The 23,780-nt window shown below is 41.9% G+C and overlaps 1 protein-coding gene across 2 annotated transcripts in view; it reads left to right on the top strand.

Moving 5' to 3' along the window:
* The first annotated feature begins 1,152 nt into the window (after positions 1-1,152).
* RAB8B (RAB8B, member RAS oncogene family) overlaps positions 1,153-23,780 on the top strand; it is a 29,116-nt gene continuing 6,488 nt past the window's right edge. For both annotated transcript variants that reach the window (XR_012582192.1, XM_074549716.1), the window contains exons 1-7: positions 1,153-1,387; positions 17,443-17,503; positions 18,481-18,541; positions 19,880-19,957; positions 20,351-20,440; positions 21,242-21,307; positions 23,369-23,419. Coding sequence is in view for 1 of the 2 variants with exons in the window: in XM_074549716.1 (XP_074405817.1) it covers positions 1,264-1,387; positions 17,443-17,503; positions 18,481-18,541; positions 19,880-19,957; positions 20,351-20,440; positions 21,242-21,307; positions 23,369-23,419 (531 nt within the window). In the remaining variant the exon portion in view is untranslated. The remainder of the gene's footprint in view (positions 1,388-17,442; positions 17,504-18,480; positions 18,542-19,879; positions 19,958-20,350; positions 20,441-21,241; positions 21,308-23,368; positions 23,420-23,780) is intronic.

Genomic DNA, 23,780 nt, shown 5'->3' with positions numbered 1-23,780 from the left:
CCTTGTACAGAGTTTTACATCACATCTGTCAATGGATTTTTCATTATATTCACTGGGATTACCACCCAGCTGAGACCCTTAATGGGGAAAATTTGGATGATTTATAACTAGGAGCAGAATACCTTTTGCTTTTTCAAGGAGCATAATGGCTGAAGGTATTTGTTTGGAGAGATTCCTCAGTGCACAAATCCAGCAGCAGCCAGGGTTTAGACTGGCCTGGTCCTATTTCACATCAAATTGTTGTTTAATGTCACGAGGTGAATTTTTTGTGTGCTTGCAAGAGGCTAAGCATGTATGGGAGAGCTTTAATATTCAAAATGAATTTTGTTTGATTCTCTATAGAGCTCAGCATAAATATTCGCCAAGTTCACACACACACAAGGAAGAAAAAACAACCCAAAAGTGAGAAAGGACCCTACAGTATGCTGGCTTATAACTAATAGAAACCTTAATGAATTATTTGGGGAAATCTTTTTTTTTTTTGTTTTTGCTAAGAGGGAACTGAGAACTGTTCTAGTGATTTATAGTGTTAGAGTGTTCTGTTTATAGCTTGTCTGAAGGCTACAATTTTTAGATTAAATTAAAGCAGTAAGTCCTTGTTGTCATTTTGAAGTGTTTTGTAGTGCTATTTATTTTTATAGTGCCTTGTGACATCCTGTGGGGAACACACTATAATGAATACATAATGAGGCTGCCTCGCACCAAGAGATTATTAGTGGAAAAAAGATGGGGGAAAGCGTTTTAGCTGCTCCAGAGCAGATCTCTTGTTGTAGCACAGCCCGTTTGCAGTGTTACGTGGGACAGCATGAACATAATTTTTGTGTTGTGCGCACACGTTTCTTTGGGAGTTGACATGCCCAGGGCAACATGTAAACTTCTGGGGTCACAGGCAAGACTCGCTCATTGCGGACGTGAGGGAATTATGCCATTATTTAGCTTGAACATAGCTTTAACTTGAACACATAACTACATGCTTACAACTGCTGCTGTGTTGGAGCGGGAATTGAGCCCTGTGGGACGGCCCGGAGCCGCCCTGGGTGAGGGCCGGGCCGGGCCCGCGGACCACAGCCCCCGTCGGGCCCGGCGGTTCCGGCCGTGACGCGCTCGCAGCTCCGCCTGCCTCCCTCTCTCTCTCTCTCTCTCCGCCCGGCCCTGCTTCCCTTCCTTCCCTTCCTCCCCTTCCCCTCCCCGCCCGAGTCCCGCCCTCCTTCCGTCCCGCGTTCGCCCCCTCCTGCTGCGGCGGCGAGCCGAGCCCAGGCGAAGATGGCGAAGACTTACGACTATCTGTTCAAGCTGCTGCTGATCGGGGACTCGGGCGTGGGCAAGACCTGCCTGCTCTTCCGCTTCAGCGAGGACGCCTTCAACACCACCTTCATCTCCACCATCGGTGAGGGGCCGCGCCCGCGGCCGGCCGCCGCCATCCCGGCGGGAGAGGGGTCCTGCCGGGGCCGAGCGGGGACGGAGGGAGGGAAGGGCCGGGGGCACCGCCCGTGCCGGGGCCGCGCTCGGGCCGTGCCGGGCCCCGTGCAGGACCGGGGGCAGCGCTAGCCCAGCACGGCAGTGCCCGGCAGGGATTGTCCGGCGGGGAAAGGTGCCGCGGGCCTGGCGGGGCCCGCAGGGTGCGATCCGCTCCTGCAGCGGCCCCGGCGCCTCCGTGCCCGCCGCAGCAACAGTTGGGCCGGGCCGGGCCGTGCTGCCGCCGCTGTGGTGCCGCGCGCAGAGCCCGCAGCCCCTTCCCGGGAGCCCGCAGCCCCTTCCCAGGGCGGTCGGAGCCCTCAGCCCCTCTCTGGGAGCCCGCAGCCCCTTCCCAGAGCGATCGGAGCCCGCAGCCCCTTCCCAGGGCGGTCGGAGCCCTCAGCCCCTCTCTGGGAGCCCGCAGCCCCTTCCCAGAGCGATCGGAGCCCCTTGCCGAGCCCGCAGCGCTGCCGGCCTGAGGCAGAACCGCTGCTTCCTTGGGCTCCCCCTGTGTGAGGCGTCTCGTGTTTAGGTGCAGATGTTCAGAAAGTGGGGAAGGGTTGCTGGAGCTGGTGGTGGCAGTGCCTGAACGCTCTGGGCAGGTGGTTCGGCTCTCAGTTCTCCCCTCCACACTCCTCGTGCATCTGTGTGCTCGCGGTTTGGAGATTTGGAGTGGTTGCGTTGAGTAGAGCTCCTCAGTCGGCTATAGAAGCCCCTTAGCGACTGGGTGGAGGAACCTCCTCGACAAATGTTGAGTTTTGTCCCAAATTTGGTTCTGAAAAAGGGTTTGTTTCTAAGCTTCACTAACCTTTTTTAATGGCAGTGAAGTGTGATATATCCAAACAGGTGGTTGTGACATATTTTTGTAAGATTTTTCAGTTTTAAAATACTCTGCTGAAGTAAACATAAGCAAAATTTTCAAGGCCTTCACTGAGATAGAATTGAAACTACAGCATGGCATGACTTGAGATTTACATTCAGCTACTTGTAGCTGAGGTCACTTCTAAAGTGAGGTACAGTGTTTTGGGGATGAAAGGGAAAGGTGCAGTGCAGGTTACTCGTATTTAGGAGGGCAAAACTAATGCTGACTTTAAAAAAATAACACTAAGAGAATGAGTAGACTCTCTTGAAAAGAAATTGCTTTAAAGATAAGTGAAATAGTGTGTAACTTGTTTTATGTTACCCTAATGCCCTGTTCTTTTCAGACATTTTATTGTGCAGAACTTGGTGCACAAGGAAGAAACAATCTTTACTTAGGCAATTGTGATTGACTAAATTAGGTGTGGCATCATTTCTAATGCTTTTAGAATAGTTTTCCTGCGTTTTTCTGGCACATTTCTCTCTGCAACCATTTTCAAAATGCTGGATCAGCAACACCAGCTGATTAAGGCCTGAGTAATTTTACCTGAAGAGGTATTATTCTGTACCTGTGGTAGAATAAAAGGCTTAATAAACATTAATAAATGCTGTATCATTAAAAAAAAATAGCCTACTTTGGTACTGTGCTGCTTCTTTATACTTCTAAAGAGATAGCTAACATAAATGGGTGTGTCTGTCTTCCAACCATTTTCTTGACATTTCTTGAACTGCTCAGCTCCTTGATGGATTTTTTTTTTCCCTCACTGATTCACTTTGAAGTATTGAGGACTGTGAATATGCTGTTGTTTTTTCTTACCTTATTCAGCAAATATAGGATTTGCTCTCATTTCCTTCCTTTATATTTGTTTGTGCAAGGGCCTTGTTTGCAAAACAAGTCAGCTTGAAGAAACTTATTAATAACTGAGGCCCACTTTTAATTCCATAGGTAATAGTTGGGATTCCACAGTTACATATTCCTTCTTATAGCTCTAGTCCCCTTTTGTTTTTTAGCAAAGAACCTCCAAGCAGGAAGGTTGACAGTCAGGAAATAGTGAAACTGTTCATAAAAGTGCTGACCTATGCTTGAATAGAAAGACTTGGAGCTTTTTCAGTCTTCGTTGAGGATTGTGTGTGTTACTTGTAGGTCTGACATGTGGCTGTAATCTGCTGTTGAAGATGTGCTCCTGTGCCCTTTCTCTCTTCTCAGAACTAGTTGATTTTACAGTCATAACTGCTCCATCTGATGAGCTTGGGGGAATTCCATTTTTAACAATTCTGCTTTTTTTCCATGACCGATAAGTCACAGTTAGCTGTGCTGTGGAGGGAGGCACAGGGATGCTTCTCCCAAACAGGCTGCCCTGCCACTTCACGTTCTGAGGTGCCCAGATGAGCATTTCTCATTAAATCCAGAGTTTTCCTGGAGTATGAGCTGCCATGTATGTTCCCATGAAGTGGATCCTGCAGTAGGATGGTACTTAGGATGTGTGTTCAGTTAACAGTGATTTGTGATGTTGTGGGCCCTCAGTTCTCCTTCTCTCAGTTCTTAAGAAGATCAGACTTGGTTTTACTGTAGAAGTCTAAAAAGGCGTATGTTTGAGATGTGTTGAAATCAAATTTTATTGTTTAATCTTATGTACTTACATGCTGTTTGTGAGATGAGTCATTCAGATTTTTTTTCAAACTATGATGGGGTTAAATTTTTGCCAGTTTAAACTTTTTTTTTCTTAGACGTTTGGTGCAGAAGTTAAAACACTCTCTGTTGCCACGATGCAAGGGCCCACATCATATCCAAGCACCAGATAACTTCCTTATAATTTCCCACTCCTATTGTGCTTTGGTAGTTTTACCAGGGTTAAACTACAGCACTCCAGTTACCAAAACAATGAAAACACTTTCCAAAAGGAAAAAAAAAATAAAGTAGGAGGGAGATATGGAAATGCTGTTTTATTACAGAATAATTGCTTTATTTCCCTTCAATGCTGATATTATAGAAATAAGTCAGTAATGAATTGTAGTTTCTTTGTCATTGTGCGTGGTATATTCGTGTTATACTTCACAGATCCTCTTCTGTTTTGCTGTCATGCAAAACGTGCCTGTAAGGCTGCAGCATCCATGTGGAGTGCTTGGAGGTCAGGAAATGCTCCTTTGACTTTTCTCCTTGAGACTTTGCTCATGCTCACACTCAATGTTGGGCTGTTCAGACAGCAGGGGCTTCCAGCCTGGTGTCCTGTGGCCAGCATTGCATAAGAAATGTGATAAAAGTGCAAGGCATATGTGTTTATAACTCATCAGACTTCCTTTATTCTTTTTATGGGTGACTGTTGGTGCAAGAACCTTCATGTCTTGGTCTTCACTACCTGGCATTAGTAATACCTTCAGCAGACTTTGCTACCCATTATGAGAAGTGAGCCAGTGACCTTTGGATTGTTCAAAGCCACGTATTTTCACTGTGTAAAAGCACAGATTGGCCTTAAGCAACTTTAGACATGACAGGTCCTTGTCCTTCAGCAGCTTTTGATTTTTTATACAGGGCTCTGTAGCTCTGTTAGGATTTCTGGAAATGCTGGCAAGGCATAATGCTGCTGTGGTCCCTAGTGAGGGTCAGCTTTTCACTGTGAACATGGGATAAAACTTTTTTTTGCAACAGGAGTGTGTTATGTAAGGTTGTGTTGTTTAGTTTGCTTTCTGGGTGGAAACTTCTGCTTTTGCACATTACATGGAAAGTAAAATGCAGTTGAGTCAGCTCATTTTCATACTTAACAACTCCTAAAGCAAAGCCTATCTTGGAATATCTCATGTGCCTTTTGCTATTAGTTTCAATGCAATACACAAGAATCAGGAGCATTAATTTAGTGGTTTCTAAGTATCTTAACTTGCTGTTCAAGTAGTGCTGTCTGGTAAAACTGGATTTGGTTTATCATTTGAAATAATAAGGTTTATTTTTTGCATTCCTTTCAGCTTTTTTGTATCTATGAGAGTAAAGTCGAATCTCTGTAGCTGATAGCATTTCTGATTTAGTACAAAGGCTTGCTGACAGAAACAGAATTTGTCGTATTTATTTTTTTAATCCAGGATGATATCAGCATTTGGCAGGAAGTTGCTCACAAGATAGTACTGTATCTGAGAGCTGAAACCATTTGTTGATTTTACAGAAGTAACTTTTCCTTAGTCTACATCTTCCAAAATAGGACACTACTCTGGCAGGCAAGCACGTGTGTGCTGACCTTTGAACACTTCCATGAAAATCCTTTGTCAAGCAAAATCACCAGCTTCCCTTTTGCAGTGAAATTTCCATGTCTGTAAAGTGTAATGGAAATTGTTTTAGTCTGTTCAAGTCAAATCATGCCTCATTGAATATTTCTACTCTTCTTCTTCACAGTTACTTATTTGTGTGATGGACAAGGAGTGATTGTTGCTTTCTTGGGGTTTGGGGTTTTGTTACCCACCCTCCCATTAAGCTGCAGCATTTCCTGTCCTTAGTCAATCAATTTCTTTTGGGCTCCTCCAGATGGTTGGAGCTGGAGAAGAAAACACATCAATGATAGATGAGCAGGGAAGCATCGGGAAAGCATTGCCAGGAGTTCTTTATTAATGGTCATTACTCCAAAGTGATTGTCAGCTGCACTTTGGAGTGGCTGAGGTGAGGTCAGTCCCACTCAGGTGGCACAGTTCCATGGGTCTGCAGGGTGGGAGTCTGTGTTCCCTTGTGGGATCTGGGTTAGGGTATCTCTTTAGGACAGGGTTTGCATGGAATAGGGAAAACAGGTAAATATGAAAGTGGAAGAATGATTCTGTTTTCAAGGTCAGCAAGATGATGTCCTGATATTGAACAGGAAGTTGTAGCTGAAGGTATTGCAGGTTAAAAGCATTGAAGTTTGTGTCTTGTAACTTTAAATTTGATATTAACACCCAGCTGGTAGCAAAGGACATCTTAACTTTGATTTTCATCTGCTGGTGAGGTTGCATTACCTCACTGTATTCTGCAACAAGCCAACAGTGGAGTGGAAATTATTTGGCTTTTATTAAAAATGCTGCTGCAGCTTTTGTGTTGCGTGTTTTACTCTGAAACAGCGTGACAGATGTCTGAGTGTTGGTGCCTGTTCCTAATTGGCAGATGGAGGTCTGTCTTGGTTATGTGTTACTGGTTATTTGAGTGACAGGAGGGCAGTTTGGAGCTGCTTTTGTGATTTGGTTTGAATGCAAAGTTAAGAACACAGACTAACTTTGAATAAGGGTAGGAATTGGTTGATGGATACAGGCTTTGAGAGCTTTTGTTTGGGAATTTTTAATGTACTTTTTAGGATGGATTTCCTAGTCCTTCTGCAGTAGAAATACATTGTTTTAGTGGAAATACATCGTGGACTGTCTTACTTTAGAAATTAACTAACTATTATTATTAGTTAACTAATTATTATTCATATTATAAATTAACTAATTATTATTCATAATAATAAGAAGAATAATACATGCAGTGTTTATAATGATGGTTTATTGCATGTTTTGTGGTTAAAGCTACGTGGTTTTAATTCAAAGGATATTATATTGCTTTTTATCTTTAATTGGATGTTATGGTGGCTTAAGTGTCAAGTCATCAGGCTGACTAAATATATAAACCAGCTCTGATGCTTTTCTAATATGGATAAGCAGGGACTAATAGTAGCATCAATAAAGTTGGGCTGTGTCAGGCTTTTGTGCAGAGTTAGGATCACAGACTGAGGATATCCTGAGTTGGAGTGAGCACAGAAGGATCTTTGAGTCCAGCTCTAGGCTGAGCAGACCAAGTGCCCTCAGCTGTTCCCCATAAGGCTTCACCATCCTCATGGCCCTCCTTTGGACCCTCTCTCAAGTTTTCCATCTTTTTTTTACTCTAGGACCCAAAACTTGACCCAGAGGCTTTTAGTTACCAGACTTGCAGCTCAAAACTTAGGTCAGTAACTTCCTGTCCCAACAGAGCCTGCAGTGGGTTGTAATTTAGTGCCTTTTGGAGGGTTTTGACCAGTAATTGCATCTAATATCAGTTTAATCTTGTGGTTTATAGTAAATTTTGCTGTTAAATGTATGCTATGACACTTTTGATTAGATTGTATGTAGTTGAAGTACTGCATGTTCAGAAGGTTTCTATTCAACAAACAGCTGACCAAGTTTAAGACGTGTTAATTTTGCTGCCATCGTGCTTTGGGCACCAGAGAGAAAACTCCTGATGCTGAATATCAGTGGCATCCTCTTGTATGTATGGAAACATCAAAAAGCATGTAATGCAGGCTGGTCACTAGTAGGAGTCTGGTTCCACATCTGGAGATTGGGAAAACCAGGCTGAGTATAGGAAATTGGGCAAAGCTGAAGTGTCTGTCAGCAGGGAGCACATCCACTGCTTCCCCTGCCTCCACACTCCCAACAAAATCCTCATTTCTCCCACCTGACACAGAGCAATAGCTTTCCTTTGCTGTGTCCAAATATCTTGTGTGTGTGGTGTGACTTCTGCTGGGATTAGAGATGGAGTGTCTGTGTCAACCCAGGCATGGAGAGGAGGAAACAGAAACAGAGGAACTGCCTGGGAGAACTTCTCTGGCTTAGCAGAAGTGATGTAGAGAGGAGCACTTAGAACATGCAAAGCAGGAAAAGCAAATGAAGAAATTAAAGCATTAATTAAAATTAATTCATTAAAAGAACTTGCATGATGTAGGAGGAGAAAACAGCTGTGCCAGCAAGAAAGTATGACCTTTCTTAGTAAGTTAGGTGGCTGTGCCTGTTAGTATAGGTAATAAAAACCTTTCCAAAAATGGCCTGTTTTGTCATTCATGTGAGAAGTTAAAGCAGCTCTTCTTTTCTCATGTCCTTAACTTCCCAAACAAACCAGCAAATGACAAACCATGGCTTACTTATCCCCATGTTAAAACATGGCTTTAAAGAAGCCTCTGATGAAAATGGTGTTTTGGGGCTGCTGATAATGCTGTCTATCAAACTGACTTCACTAACTTTAAACCTTCTGCTTTGACTTTTTGGCCTGATTTTGCTGCCTCACTGGGTACTTCCTACCCTTGCTTCTAACCCAACTGAATTTCAGACTCTAACTGAAATTCCTAGATGAGATGATTTGTTTTAACAAGGATAATTCTTGCTGGATGAGACATTTTGCTCTTCTTGGGTCCTTTTGGACAGAGTGTCAGTGAAAGCCAAGAGCTATCTTACTGATATTGTTGATATGTGTGGGGTATTTTGTTCTTTGTACTTTTTCTTCCAGTGTAAGCATCTGTGCCCTTTGAAGTGAACAGTGTTTGTGCATTCCTATAAAACTTCCAAAAATTTCATCACTTCTGTCTTTACATTGGTCATGTGTAATTTACACCTGCTCTAACATTATCCAATTCAAGTAGTTTTTGTAGCATCCCTGAACCCATCAATGAAGTATTTGGCAGTGTGATTTGTTGGGCTGTAGCAGTGCTCACCTGTCCATCCCAACTGTTCCTGTGCTATTTTCCATACCTGTGTTAAACCTGCAGCTGCTGGGGTTTTTCTGTGGTGCCAGTCACAGGCAGGGCTGCAATAGAAGGTACAAAGTGCATTTTTGTGAACTGTGTGAGGGCATCCTATCTGTGAGCACTCATGGAATTGCCAGGTCTTGCTTTGCTTTGTGGCTCCTGGGACACTCGGTGTGCTCACTTTCCATGGAGCTCCTCTTCTGTTTTAAACAAACAATGTCCTGGCCACCCAAAAGCTTTATTTCCTCACTCTGAATAACCAGTTCATGTAGAGCCCTGAAACTTTTAAAGAAGAAGTGACATCTCCATTTATCACTGGCCAGATGTGTAGATGTACCAGGACCAAAAATTAGGGAACAAAACCAATCCTAATCTTTTTGGGCTGTTCTTGTTGTCACAGCTGAAGTTTGGTTTATGAATAATAAAAAATGAAGTTTAAATCGTGGTGGCAGGGCAGTATTGATTGCATGAGACTTTTTAATAAGCCATTTTCTCAATCTTTTGGATTCTTAAGATGCTAACTTTGGTCAAAGTAATTATTTTTGTCTTTTTCCTGACAGCAGTATTCAGTTAGAGTTATTTTGGTTAAGGACATAATTTTCTATGTTTTCTACACCTACAAATATAGTTCATTTACAGGCAAGAAATTCAGGAGAATTCTTTCATTTTTTTTTTCTGTTCTTGAGAATTCCACTTTGTGGGAGTTTTTGGTTTTTTTTTTGGTCTTACCTATTAATTTCTGCTTTTGATAAGGATCAATCACATGTTGTCTTGTATTAAGCACTGGACTTCTGGAAGAGGAATCGAATTTTTGTATTCATAAGCCACCTTCTAGATGGGGAAATGTGGTGTTCTTACCCATTGGAGCATGTGGCAGAGTTTTTCATGTTTGCTGCAACTCCAGTTGCATCTTGGCTTGAAAGGAATATGTCCTCTAAGCAACTAAGTGAATGCATTCCCCTTAGACACAGGCAGTCTATGAATAATCCTTAAAATAAACAAACTTTGCTGTCTGTATCAATAGTACAATTTGAATCTATTTAAAAATTGTTTTAGATGAAACTGAGTTACCATCAAGCGTAGCTTATCTTGCATTGAAAATAGAATGAGAGGTAGACCACAAGTGAATTCCTGTGCACTTTCATGGTATCTAGATTGTAAGCTCTAAAATACATTCTGCAGGGACTCAGCCCTTTTAAAGTTGAGCTTTTGTGACAGTTGACAATTTCACTCATGTCAAATTTCAACTAAGTTTCTAGTGTTATGTTGTTTTGTAGTCTTGAATTTTATATTGAGTATTTTTGATGTTTAAAATCATGCATTTCAAAGGTTGCTCAGAGCAATATGCAAGCTGAATTCAAAACACTGAAAAGAGAATTTTGGTGCTCAGGATGTTGCAGTGCCCACACTGAAGCACTGCAGTGCACAGTTGTGGGGGCAGAACTCACAGGAGCCCTGGGTTCAGATCTTAGTGTGGTAATCAGAGCACACTGTGGGCTGCTGAGCTGTAAAAAACATGGACATTCCAAATGTTGGTCTGATTCTGTTGGTTAGAAATGGTATTCTGAATGCCTTGTGCTGTTTAGAGTAGAAAGTGGCTTATTTAAAGCGAGGCAGCTTAGGTGGCAGTTGTGCCACAGCTGAGGGGACACGTGCTGCAGGAAGTGGCACAGGGCTGGCACCCTGAGCTGATGTTCCTTATCAGCCTCAAGGCTTTAGGAGCAGCAAACATGCACGTGGCATCCCCATTCTTTGTTGCCTTACCTCCTTTAGCCATTTCTGTAGATTTGTTTTGCCAGTATTAAGCACTGGACTTGTGAAAGAAGAATCAAATTTTTGATTCTTCTTTTGATTTCCCCTTCTAGATGGGGAAATGTGGTGTTCTTACCCATTGGAGCATGTGGCAAAAATTTATTTCATGTTGTACAAAGCTGCACACTGCACATCCTGCAGACTTGAGGGAAAGAAGAGCCTAAACTAAACTTTCTAAGTTTCTAGCTTTCTCAACTTCCAGAGCCTTTCTGTATTAATAACTTCCAAGGTGCAAGACATTGCTTTATCTGCGCCTCGTTGTGTGGAACTCTGGGTTTGGGCTCTTGGTGGGGGTGAGGAGTCAGATGAAGAAAGGCCAATTAACCTGAAGGAGCCAATTCAGCCCCCTCAGGGTTACCAGTGTGTTGTGGGTTCTTGTGGGCTGCCCAGAAAGAATGCAACTCACTGTGTCCCTTTAAGCTGTGAAAGAGTAACAAGAAGTGGTTGCACTTGTGTTTAATTCTAAAATAATTCGCTTTACGGCTTTTGAGAAAATGTTGACCTTTAGCCTGGTGGGGTGTTTCATGTTAGTCTGCTGTATTTCTGAATGGTGCAATAAAAAACTACTGCCTCTTTAATTTACATACTGATACAAGACATTGCTGAGATCATCTGAAAATTCTCTGCAGATGTTACTAGGGACTAAGGCTAAACGTTCAAGTTCAAAATGGTCAGACTTTGTTCTTTTGTATGAGGCTGTATGACACACTGGGATGTTGCAAGGGTTCTCTATCCTGCCCTTTACAGGAATCCTGACTCCTATTTTGTCATTTTTTATTTTTACTATAATTATTGTAGGAGTATTAATTTAAAAGCAACTTTCTGAAGCTTCATTTATCTACCTTTGTAGATTGAGACAGTACACTGATGTAGCACAAGAAAATGTTCTCTTGAAAACCACATTAAAAAAATAATTGTGTACTTAATCCAAACCCTGCAATAGCTCCTGCTGAGAACAAAAAAAGGAGTAATCTGTGGGTAAGCTTAATCTGTGGGAACAAATTGATGTCCCTTGGCTGTTGGATAGATATGAAAAGAGCAAGTTTGTGGAGAGCTGGTCTGTCCATGGAGGGTGTGTGTGATCAGTGCTGGATCCTGCTGTGTGTCCCCTGAGTGTGACAGGGCCCCAGTGCTCTGTTCCTGTGTGTCCTCAGGCAGCTCCTGTGTGATCAGTGCTGGTCCTGCTGTGTGTCCCCTGTGTGTGACAGGGCCCCAGTGCTCTGTTCCTGTGTGTCCTCAGGCAGCTCCTGTGTGATCAGTGCTGGTCCCTGCTGTGTGTCCCCTGTGTGTGGCAGGGCCCCAGTGCTCTGTTCCTGTGTGTCCTCAGGCAGGTGTGTGATGAGTGCTGGATCCTGCTGTGTCCCCTGAGTGTGACAGGGCCCCAGTGCTCTGTTCCTGTGTGTCCTCACCCAGCTCCTGTGTGATCAGTGCTGGTCCCTGCTGTGTGTCCCCTGTGTGTGACAGGGCCCCAGTGCTCTGTTCCTGTGTGTCCTCACCCAGCTCCTGTGTGATCAGTGCTGGATCCTGCTGTGTGTCCCCTGAGTGTGACAGGGCCCCAGTGCTCTGTTCCTCTGTGTCCTCACCCAGCTCCTGTGTGATCAGTGCTGGATCCTGCTGTGTGTCCCCTGAGTGTGACAGGGCCCCAGTGCTCTGTTCCTGTGTGTCCTCACCCAGCTCCTATGTGATCAGTGCTGGATCCTGCTGTGTCCCCTGTGTGTGGCAGGGCCCCTCAGAAGGATGGAGGTGCCCTGGCAGAGGTGATGCTGGAGGAGCTGCAGTGTCTCAGGTGAGAGTTTGCTGCTGGGCTCTCCCTTGGAGGGTGAGCAGCTCTTCCCTGCCCCTCTGTGCAGCTGCACACAAATGCACAGCCTGGAGGGAGAAGTATCTCCTGAGGAATTCCCAGGATTCAACAACCTGAGGGTGAAGCATATTGATTTTCAGTTATGTGCCTTTTCTCACTTCTTTTTTTTTTTTTTTTGAAGGTAAATTACAAATGTATTTGCTTGGTTCAAAGTTACTTTTAATTCATTTAACCCAAGTGACTGCAGAAAATGTTTTCCTTTCTTTTTGTGTATCTTAAGACTCTTACATGTCCTGCAGTAAAGAATTCCTAAGTTCTCTTTTCCCAGCTCAGCCCACTGAAAAAAATCAACACCCCACCACCTCATGTATAAACCAAGCAGGCTAGAAAGGACCAATGCTGTGCAGCTGGATCAAGCCTGGCTTAAGATTTGATGCATAAACTCCAATTTTTCCCATGCTGACTTGCTCAGAGGGGTAATGAGACTTTGTACCTTGACTCTTTGTGGTCTATGTCCAGTGGTGGTGAGTTCCACTAAGTTCTGTTTATTGTGGAATCCCATTAAAAAAAAAAAAAAGTTTTTTATTTCTATTTCATTCTTCCATTCTTACTTCAGAGAAGTAAAGTAAGATTTAGACAAATAGGAAGACAGCTTCTTTAAGAGGGTGAGGCTTTTATTATATGCAGGTCATGCAAAACAGTTCCCTTTTTGTTTTAATAAAGTCTAGTGCGTCTTTTATGTTCTCTGATAGATGGGACTAAAATAAGATTTCTCTAGCAAGCTAATCTGGTATTCATGTTTTCACAGTGTCTTTGCCAGTTTTTGTGTTCACTGACTTCTTAAAATGTCTTTGGCTTATATATTAAATAAAACCAAAAGTAGACGAATTAAAATGCTAGTAAATTGAATACTTAAAGTATGGATTTGTCAGAGATGGAGCAATACTCTGCTGGGGTAGATATGCAGGCTGTCAGAGCCTGATGTTTATTTACATCCTGAATGGTGCTGATTTCCTGTCTGCTTTCTTGCTACAGCTGCACACATAAGGTCCTCCTGCTGCAAACTAGTGTTGAGCCACATGAAAAATTAACTTAAAATACTGCTGAATTGGGTAATAAAGGTAAAGGTCAAGAATTCTAACATTTGCCTGCCAGTGGCAGGATTTTTTGTTTCAGTTTCATTTGTATAAATTACTTTTGTGTCTGCATTTTACTGCTCATAGAAAACATTCAGGAACTTGACCCTTCCAGAAGCATTTTGCTGAGCAGACTGAAGTCCCCCTAAAGAAACCTTTACCTTCAGGAATTATTTTCTGGTACAGTTGGAACAGCTTACTGGCTCCAACCAGAATACTTCAGTTTGGTTTCTTTGCTTTCTTTGTGCTGTAGCATTTCTGCAACAGCAATTTTGTTGAAAAGAACAAACAAGACAATCTGTCCAGGCAGTGGTGCTGTGCAGGGGAAAGTTGTAGTGGAGTCCTAGCTGGAACAGATACTGTAGCATGAAAAACATGAGATATTGGCTCTGATGGCTACAGGGTTAAAACCAGGGTGAGGGGAGAACAAAAGAGTAACAGTGATGCCCTGAGAGTGAGCTACTGTTTTAAAAACTAAAGTAACAAAATGAACTTTTCCAGCCTCCCTGCTCGGTTTGTCCTTCCATTCCTGTAAGGGCTGCGTCAGGCTGGTTTGTTGGGGTTCATGGTAGAAAACCCCTGGTACTAGAGCTGGAAAGGGAACTGCTCCCTGTGTGCTGCTGGGCAGTTCTGCTGCTTACTACTGTAGTGTTGTGAGCTCTTTCTAATATTTCACTGTGGCTCCTGAAAATTATTGCATGGCAGCTTAATTATGGGCAAAATCTGCCCAGGTGGGCAGAAACAGCTGGGAAGTGGAGCAGGGGAAGAGGCAGTGGCAGAAGAGCTTTGGGATATGAGGTGGACAGGAGTTCTTGGCTTAAAGCAGAAGAGGCCAGGTGAGATCAGTCCCTGTGGCATTTGGCTGAGTGTCACTGGCCAGGCATGCCCTGAATTCTGTCAGCTGTGCAGAGCAAGGCAAGGTGGGCACAGCAGCACAGAGCTGCCAGGGTTCTGTGAGAGCCTTTGTGTGGCACTGGGGATGCTGCCCAGTGTGCTCCTGTGCAGGGCTGTGTTGGGAGCTGTGGAAGCAAACACCCTCAGTGAAGTGAGGAGAGAGGATGCACCTCTGCCTGTAGTTAGCAAGGATCTGGAAAGGATTTTAAAGAACAATAAGCCCTCAGCTGCTTAAGGGAAATGCAAACATTACAGGCCTAACTAATGTGCAGTTCAGACTGCACATCCTGGCTTCTATCCTTGCAGAATGCAGGTTTGTGATTCCTGCAGCAAATGTTTCTGTGTAGTTCTGATCTAATATTTACTGACATGCTAGTGTGTCAGACTTTCATGTGACAGCTCCAATTCAGCAGTTAATTATTCTGTTAGCATCTGCACTCTTAAGCATTAATCTGGGTCTGTGTTTTCTGAAAGCTTCTAAAACTTAACTTCACATGGACATCCAGATATTTCTGGGCTTTTTTTTCCTACTGGAAGAACAGCATTTCATGTTGCATTTTAAAACTGCAAACTCTGTGATCTTTTGCAATCAAACTTTAATTCACTGACTCATCTTCATTTAGCCTAAGTAACTTTTCAAACTTTTGTATCCCAGTGTATGACTGTGCAAAAGAAGAATGGATTAAGAGCAGAAATCCTCTGTGAGGAGTTAGTGTTGCAATCTCTAGCTGTGGAGTGTTTTCCATGGTGTAATTTGGAGGTGGCTGCGAGCAGATCGTGGTTTGTGCTTTACCAAGCAAGAGCATTGGACGGAAGTGGCAGCACATGTCACCATTGCTCTCAATGTGTGTAGCTCACCACTTCCTCATGCTGAAGAGAAAAGAAACATCAGTTTCTAGTTCATTTTAACCTCCAAAAAGTTGCAGTTGCAGAGGTACTTAGAGCCTTTCCCTTTATATTCTTCTTTTCGCTTTGAAAATCATTGAGAATTTTGGTGAAGTTCTTACTAGGAATCTTAAGTTCTGAGAAGATATTTTTTGTGCAGGTCCTGACTTTTAGAAGGAGTGGTTGTATAGATAATTTCAGTGCTGCAAGGGAAATGAGTAACCACGAGAAACCAGTCTGTGCAGGAGCTGGATTGGTGCAGATGGGAAGCTGGTGCCGAGTCCTTCTCAGAAAGCCACCCCTGCAGGATCCCTCAGTGCTGTGCCTCAGCTCCAGCAGCTCTCACTGCAGGCAAATTCTCCTTCTCAATCTGATTTTTCTGATATTTGCTTCCCAAAGCTTCAGGCCTAGACACAAATGAACTTTTGGAACGGATTTAATTTGCTGTTGCCACGATAAAATGCTCTTCCCAGAGAAATCCATATTTGTGCTTTATAACCTTTGAGGCCAAAACAAAATCCATTCAGGGCAAAGGTTATTTGTTTTCAGACCTGAATACAATTGTCTATGATTTCAACAGCTGTGATTGCACCTGGTTAGGAAAAAAATCTTTACAACAAGGGAGGCAATATCCTCTGTTATGGAAATGGAAACATTTGCCAAACTTATGTAGGATAGAAATGTTTTGAAAGTGCATATAATTCTCATGTCATTTTTAGAAGAGTGTGAATTAATGAAAGTCTCTTTTTTCTAACAGTGAATCTTGTGGAGTTGCAATTGTACTGGCAATCATAGCATTTTAATTAATGCAATTAATTTCATGTGCTGTTTAAGTGCTCATGTGATATTTTTGCTCATAATTTGTATTCTAACTAATGAGCTACATATCCATGGCACATTAAGTGGCCAAAACTTGTTATTTTCCATATATTAAAATAGTAATATTGTATGTGAGAAGAATGAAATTCAAATAACTAATGAACATCCATATTTCATATTCAGTTTCTACTGTGATGTAGTAAAAACTCCCATAGCTTCCTGTTTAGTATCTGGATTAATTCTTAAAGCTAGAAACAGCATTTTTCCAATTAAGATACTTTTGATAATTGTAAATTAAATTACATTTTAAGAAAGTTTATTTTTTTTTCTAACTTACCCCATCTTTTACAAACTACAACTAAGTATCAAGTAACTATTTAAGATGCAGGGAAGAACAAGTGGGCCATTTGTTTCCAAACCAATTAATCTGAGGGATACTGTCACAAGATTGAAAAATCTGGCAGTCCTGTAGTAGTGAGGCTTGAGCAGTCCCAATTTGACCTGTGTTGTAATACAGATTTAGAGATCCAAAAGTTACAGTAGTTAGGATTAAGGGGCTAGTCTGTTTGGAAATTCATTTCACCCCTCTAAACCTTAAAAAAAAAACATTATTAAACCCTTCTAAATTAATTTTTCAGTCTTTTTTTAAAACCTATGGCTTAAAATGTGAAATTTATTTTGAAAATCATTCTTAGAACTGATGGGTACTATGTGGAAGTGTAAAGGGGAAAAGGAGAGAAGTGTTTTCTTGATGCTTTTTTGGAGCTTCCTAGAAAATTTTAATTGTTCCCAAATGAGTGTTCTTGGAAAAGGAGTCTCCTATCTCCTGTGTTGTATTGCCGTTTACTGTGATGTCTGATTAGATTGAATCAAACATCAGTTTTCAAAAGTAGATACTGGCTTTGAAAAGGAACTGAGGGGTCACAGGATGAGCCAGAGGTACCAGAGAATTGACTCAGACTGCAGGGACTGGTCAGATCTTCAGGAGAAATACACATTCATACCAGTGCCCTTATTGGTGTGAAATGGAAGGTTCTGGAAATCAAGTCTTCCTCTGATGATCTTGACTAACTCATACCGAGTCTGAGCTTGGCCTGCTTTCATTGTGCAGAATAATTTATCCTTGCCACGTTGGATGCAGCTGAAAACTTTGTGCATTTTCAGCACTTCCAAGTGTGTGGAAGAAATGGCAGCTTCAGAATGGTCCTTTTGGCTGAGTTTGCTCTTACCAAATTGCCAAAAGGAAACTGAACACCTCCTTTTCATTAACTGCAAAACTTAGGAGTGTCTCTTTCTCTGGCAGGAATCGACTTTAAAATCAGAACAATAGAATTAGATGGAAAGAAAATCAAGCTACAGATATGGTAAGTATTCCAAAGTAATTCAGGTTTTCAATAACTTGAATTCAGTTTGAGAAAGAATACTTGAACGCTTTTGAACTTCAAGGTATCACAAGTTTCCTAGCTTTTATTAATTGACTGTTCATAAGGTTTGTGCTTTCTCCTGGCTTGCCCTTGGAGTGGTTCTGCTTCAGCAGCACTGGAAATAGCCTGCTCACATGCAAGCATTACAGCAATTCCCTAGTTTATCAAAAACTGCCCTCTTAAATGTGCCTTTAGCTTTTCCCTGTGCAGGAGAAATATTAACTCAGTAGCTGTAAGCTAAAATATGCAAGCCAATAAAATGTAATCTCCTCTGGTACTTTGATACCTGATTGTACTCACCAAGGCCCAGGTGAGTGATAATTCCTTGCATGGTGGCTTGGTAGAAACTGAGTCTCCTGAGAGTGACTGAGGAGGTGCAGTGCCACAAGTGGCTGATAAACATGTTCTGTCTGTAATACAGGTTTAAAAAGCTGAGTTTGGATCGGTTAAAAAGGGTTTTGTCAGGCCTTTGGGGTTCAGCTCTGCTGAGGTGTGACTGGAAACACCAAATATCAAATATATCCAAAACTTGGGTCTGCTGGGTCACTCGCAGGCAGGTGCTGCTCTCAGGTCACCCAGGACAGGACAGCAGCACACTGAGCTGTAGGGGCTCTTTGAACTTCTGTTTAAGACAGGATTTGGATGCATCAGAACTTTTCATTTTTGATTACTGGAGGGCAGGCTGTGCAGTGCTGAGTTTTATTGCCTGCATGTAACCTGGAGTGGTTTTGTGCCACTTTTCTGGTGCTGCTCTAAGTGCTGATGTAAGGAGTGAGGAAACTGCTGAGGGCTGAAGGAACTCATGCAAACAGCCAAAAGTGTGATTTTCCTAATGAGCAAGTATCAACGCATTTTTATTTTTTAATAAGACATCTCATGAGTGTAAAACAAATCCTTTTTTTCTCTCTGACCTGTAGGGACACAGCAGGCCAGGAGAGATTCCGCACAATCACCACAGCTTACTACAGAGGAGCCATGGTGAGTGCTCACACTTCAAAAAAAACCCTAAACACAACTAGTGGAACTGGTTTGCTGCTCCTGAATTTGTAAGTCTTCCACTGGGAGGACTGGATAATTGTGGCTTGAGGTGTGGGGAATGAAGTTTGTGGTTTGGTTGGGGGTTTGCTCTCTGTTTTTCCTTTTTTTAATGTGCTGGTACTCAGTCTAGGCTTGTTTTTTGTGATGAAGCTTCCAGCCCTATTGTGTTTTTTAATATAATTAAAATTTCTGCAGATTTTAATGAAATATGCTACCAAGCTTCAATCAGATAGGTTCGGGGATTTTTTAACTCCTTTAACACTTGTAGTGTTTCAAAAATGGATAATGAATTATTTTAATATTAAAAGTGTGTTTCACAGAATTGCTTTTCCTTCAGCCAGTAGAGAATGCAAAGTCTGGGCTAGAAATAGTCACCTGCAACACCTACTGTCATGTTTTGCCCCATTGAGAGTGACTTGAAGTCAAATAATTGACTTGGAGCCTGCACCCTTGTGGTACAACACTTGTAATGGTTCTTAATGCTGTGACTTGAGATATTTTATGTTGGGACACCTTGAATTTTGATTTGGTGGTTGCTCCCTGTGCTGCTGTTTTAGGTTCTTTTTGCTTTGTATGAACAGATCTGTGACATTCATGGGCTGTGGGTCCAAATGACTCCACTGTTCCAGAGCACAGGGAGAAATAATAATGGTTGTGGCACTGTGTTAGAGCTCTGCAGTGCTTCAGAAGGCTTTGGCAGTGAGCTGGGCTTCTCCCCAGTCCATGGCCAAGGACTTCTGTTTGTCCTATGAGGAGTGATTGGAAAGGCCTTAGGAAATGGAGGTGAACCCTGCACTGTCCTTACTGCAGTGGCTCTGGGCTTTGCCATGCTTTGCTGAGATCCCATGGCAGAGCATGTCCAGGGCTGCAGGAAGGAGCTGAAGCTCCTGGGAGAGCCCCAGGGCTGAAAGTTCCTGCTGGCCCCAGAGACTGGAGCTGCCAGGTTTGGGATCCTGGATTGCTTTAAGCTGCTGCATTAAATGTGACTTTAACCAGAGAGTCCTGCTGGCTGCTGGAGTAGAATTTCTAAACTTGTCCTGACTGTAGGCTAACAATTAAAAGTATAGGTGGTGTGTTTGACCCCTAACAGTGGCGAAAAATGTTAAATAATAATATTTTGGGTAAATTCCAAACCATGGCATAATGCCTTGAGAAAAGACTTACACACCTATAATGCAGTGTTGAATTTTTTTGGAACTGTAATTAAAACTACAGCATACATCAAAAGTCAGCCAATTGTACTAGCTCATCTAACTAGATTTTCTTAATTTTATTTAGGGAATTATGCTGGTGTATGACATCACAAATGAAAAGTCTTTTGACAACATAAAAAATTGGATAAGGAACATAGAAGAGGTAAGTGCTTCATTCCATCTTATGATTTCCCTGGGACAAATAAAAATCAAGTAATTACTCACTTCCATTGCAGTAGCCAGCAGATGTGGCCATGCAGCACTTAGGAGTAAAGTGCCTGCTGTTACATTTCCAGAATAGCCAAATGCCTGGGCAAGTGTGCAACCTGCCACAGGGCTCATTATAGTACATGGGCAAATGCAATCTAGGAGTATTTATTCCAGCCTATTTTAATATTTTAATTGCTTTTTTCAAGAGTCAGCCTCTGTCAGTAATGCCTTCCCATTAGATAATTTCTGTAAAATAAAATAGTCCGTTGTGGAGGAGTTTGACACACAAGTTTCTTCTCAACAATGATGCACTTTGTTCCTGAGAGATTACTTTTTCTTCTTCCAGCATGCTTCTTCAGATGTAGAAAGAATGATCTTGGGTAACAAGTGTGATATGAATGAAAAAAGACAAGTCTCAAAAGAAAAAGGGGAGAAGGTAAGATTTGGTAACTCACCCTGATTAGAAGCCTACTTCTTGTAGGATTTTAGCTTCTGGGTGTTTGATATGTTTTAGGTATGTGAGAGAGAATGGATCTCAAATCTCTTGTTTTATAGACTTTTACATGTATAGGATGCCAGGTTTAGGGGTTTTTGGTTTTAAATAGCACTTAACTGTCTTCAAGTTTGGATAAACTTAATGGTACTGTTGTCTTGAGGGCAAGATCCTGTTAAGAATGTTGGCCTTTGCTATAGCATGAAATATTCTAGATCTCAATAGAAAGTTTTCTGTCTATTTGACCACATTGTACTCAGTTATTCAAGGTGGTTACTTATCCTGGTTATAAGTGCTGCTACTAAAGGTTAAGTAATTAATGAGTTGTTCTACAGAACAAACAAATGAGGAAGAATCCTACAAACTCTCATGTACAGCTGAAGTAGTCTGGCTGTTGGTAACACAGCTTAAGGGATGATGGCATTGCAGTTTTCTGGTCCACAATCCATATCAAGAAAGATTCTACCTTAATGTTCTTTTAGAGCCTAAATAAGTATTTTGGTGAGAAATTAATGTCCTTCTTTTGTTTTGTTTTGACTTTATTTGAGGGTAGGATGAGTTCTAATACTTTGTCTAATTGTCTTTAATGTTCTTGCAAGAGAAAATAGAATTGAAACGTGCTTGGTTTGGTTTTTATAGTTTGTACAGCATCTATTCTGTTATGAACCTGTTGTGAACCTGTGTGAAACATTACTTTTACAAAGGGACTTCAAAACAACTGAAAAACTTTAACCTCTCTTCCAGTTAGCAATTGATTATGGAATCAAATTTTTGGAGACAAGTGCAAAATCCAGCATAAATGTGGAAGAGGTAAGAGACGGGTGCCACACTTGGGGGTTTCCTGAATTACTTCTGGGGGGGTTTTACTCCATGTCCTGCTGGGCTTTCTCACCTCACCTGGCACCTGAAACCCCCACTGCACTCCTGGGTCTGCTGCTAAGATCCAGCTGTTTCTGGTTTTCTGGTAGGGCCTGGAATGGTTTTAAAAATGGGTGTTAACAGAGTGGTTCACTATTACTGTAGCAAACAGTTGCCTTTGATGTCTGTGCCTTGCTATTTCAATTTCAAGTCCTTTTGCACAAAGAATAGGTTTAATTTTAGAGCAGTGCCTTGTGCAGGAAATGGGAATCTTTATTTTCAGGGTAACATGCTACTGTGTCGCAGAGGTTACTGCCAAATACATGCTGTGCAGATGAGGCTGAAAATTCATGTATTAACCTGAACACCAGGTCATAGCTCATGTTAGGGGAGGAAGAAGACTCACAATGCTATTTATAGATTTATAATCTGTTTTCCTGTAAATCAATTTCGTGCTAAACTCACAAGATCCCCGTGAGAGTTTCAGGAAATAGAGTGGGAAGGAAGAGTGGCCCAAGTCCAGTCTGTCTCACTATAAATCACTGCTGTCATCTCAGGGAGGGTGGGGCAGGATCTGAGCTGTGTGAGAAGTGTGGACAAAAAAAAAACTCTACCAAAGGCCAGTTAAAATGAGATTTATTCATCCAGCAATGTAGACTTGTGTTGTCCTTATACATAATCATTTAAAAGTCTTTCTATGGGATTTTTTTCTTTAAAAGTCCTGCAAACACCTACTGAATTCAGCTTGTGTGTCTGACAAGTTAACTAGAAACTGAAAACAGTGTTGCTTTAAAATAACAAGAGGGATGTTGTGCCAGCCAGGGTGGTTTTTTTTGTGATTGTGGGGTGATTGTTTTACAGGATAGAGTTAGAATGGACTGATCTGCATCGTGCTGGACTAGCCTGACCTGATTTTCAGTGTCCTTGTGGTTCTTAGGGCAGACTCTGGAAGTGGGGCCGTGAGGAGGCAGTAGCAGAGGGGAGACCTGAGTTCCTCTGGAGGGATGACTTGGCTCTCTCATGACATGGCACTTTCATTTTAACCCCTGCATGCCATGAAATACACAACAGCAGTTTGTGCTTACTCCAAAATGTTTGGCTCTCTGAATATTTTTTTAAATTGTCACATGAATGGTGAAGAATGCATTAAAAAACGCAGCTGGTGTAGGCATTTGGCAATCACTAATGCTTTGGTTTACTTTCCACCAAATACTTTACTTGCAGGGAATTACAAAATTGTGATGTTCTTGGGATCAGAAGTGCATTAATTTATCTGTTGTGATTTATTTACATTAAATGAGTGCCTGTCTTTGGCTATATTCCAAATGAGAGGGGAAGTGTTTATACTTCTTACATTCTGGAACTGTCCTTTGATTATTAGGGTCTCCAGACAGCCTAAAGTCTTGCTTTTTCCTGCTCCTGGAGAATTGCAGAGCTTTCCTGCTACTGAAGTTTCTTTGCTCCTTCATGCATTGAAATCTGAGATGCTGAGATTTGCCAGAGTAATTATTCATGGGTTTGTGTCTTTAATTGAGATCCTGGAAGCTTAAATAGCCTTACAGATAGTCCAGAGTAAAGCTTTTGGAGGACAGAAAGCAAGCTAACCTTAAAGGGAATTCCCAGGCTTGCCCTTCTCAAACCTCTCTGGGTTCCTGATTGTGTTCCACAGTTCAGTTTGGGGGGGAAATAAAACAGGATTAGTAAATGCAGCCTTGTCTTCAGCTGGTTTTTCTTTTTCCCCTCAGAGGAATGCAATGGGGAGATCTGTTCATTTGCTTCAAAGATTGGCAAGATGGACGCTAAAAATAAATTTTTTTTTTCTTCTAAATCACATTTGCTGGAATTTTAAATATACAGATATTGTACATAGAGTGTCTTGCAACTCAAAGTGCTTCTAGTGGCCTACAGAACACTGTATTGTTAATGTGTCTGGCTAGTCCAAGTTTATCATGTCCTTAATGTGTCTTGTGACTAACTCTTGTTTGTTTTTTCTTCATTTCCCCTCCTCACCAGGCGTTTTTCACACTTGCACGAGACATTATGACAAAGCTCAACAGAAAAATGGTTTGTATTTCCAATTAGCATACAAACTAGATACAGTGAGAGTACAGCTATCATAATACTGAGTAGTAGCCCTACCAAAATCTCCTGGGGATTGTATTTGTTACTAGATAAAATTTGAGCAAACAGTGATTTATCATGCTTCATTACACATCAGTGCATAACTATTCATTATTTTGCATGAACATTAACACTGGGCAGCCTGAAACTGATGTGTTGTTCTAAAATGCAGTAGTGTGATCTGTGTTTTATTGTGTAGTCCCTTTGCCAGCTAATTCTTGAGATCTGGATTGTTATGTAAATGTTAAATTTTTTGCCAAGTGCTTAATGAAGTCTGGATAACTGAGGAGCTCACGTTGCATCA

The sequence above is a fragment of the Zonotrichia albicollis genome, chromosome 11 (genome assembly GCF_047830755.1).
Source record: "Zonotrichia albicollis isolate bZonAlb1 chromosome 11, bZonAlb1.hap1, whole genome shotgun sequence".
NCBI classification, from domain to species: Eukaryota; Metazoa; Chordata; class Aves; order Passeriformes; family Passerellidae; genus Zonotrichia; species Zonotrichia albicollis.
This window is presented reverse-complemented; position numbering and strand designations above follow the sequence as displayed.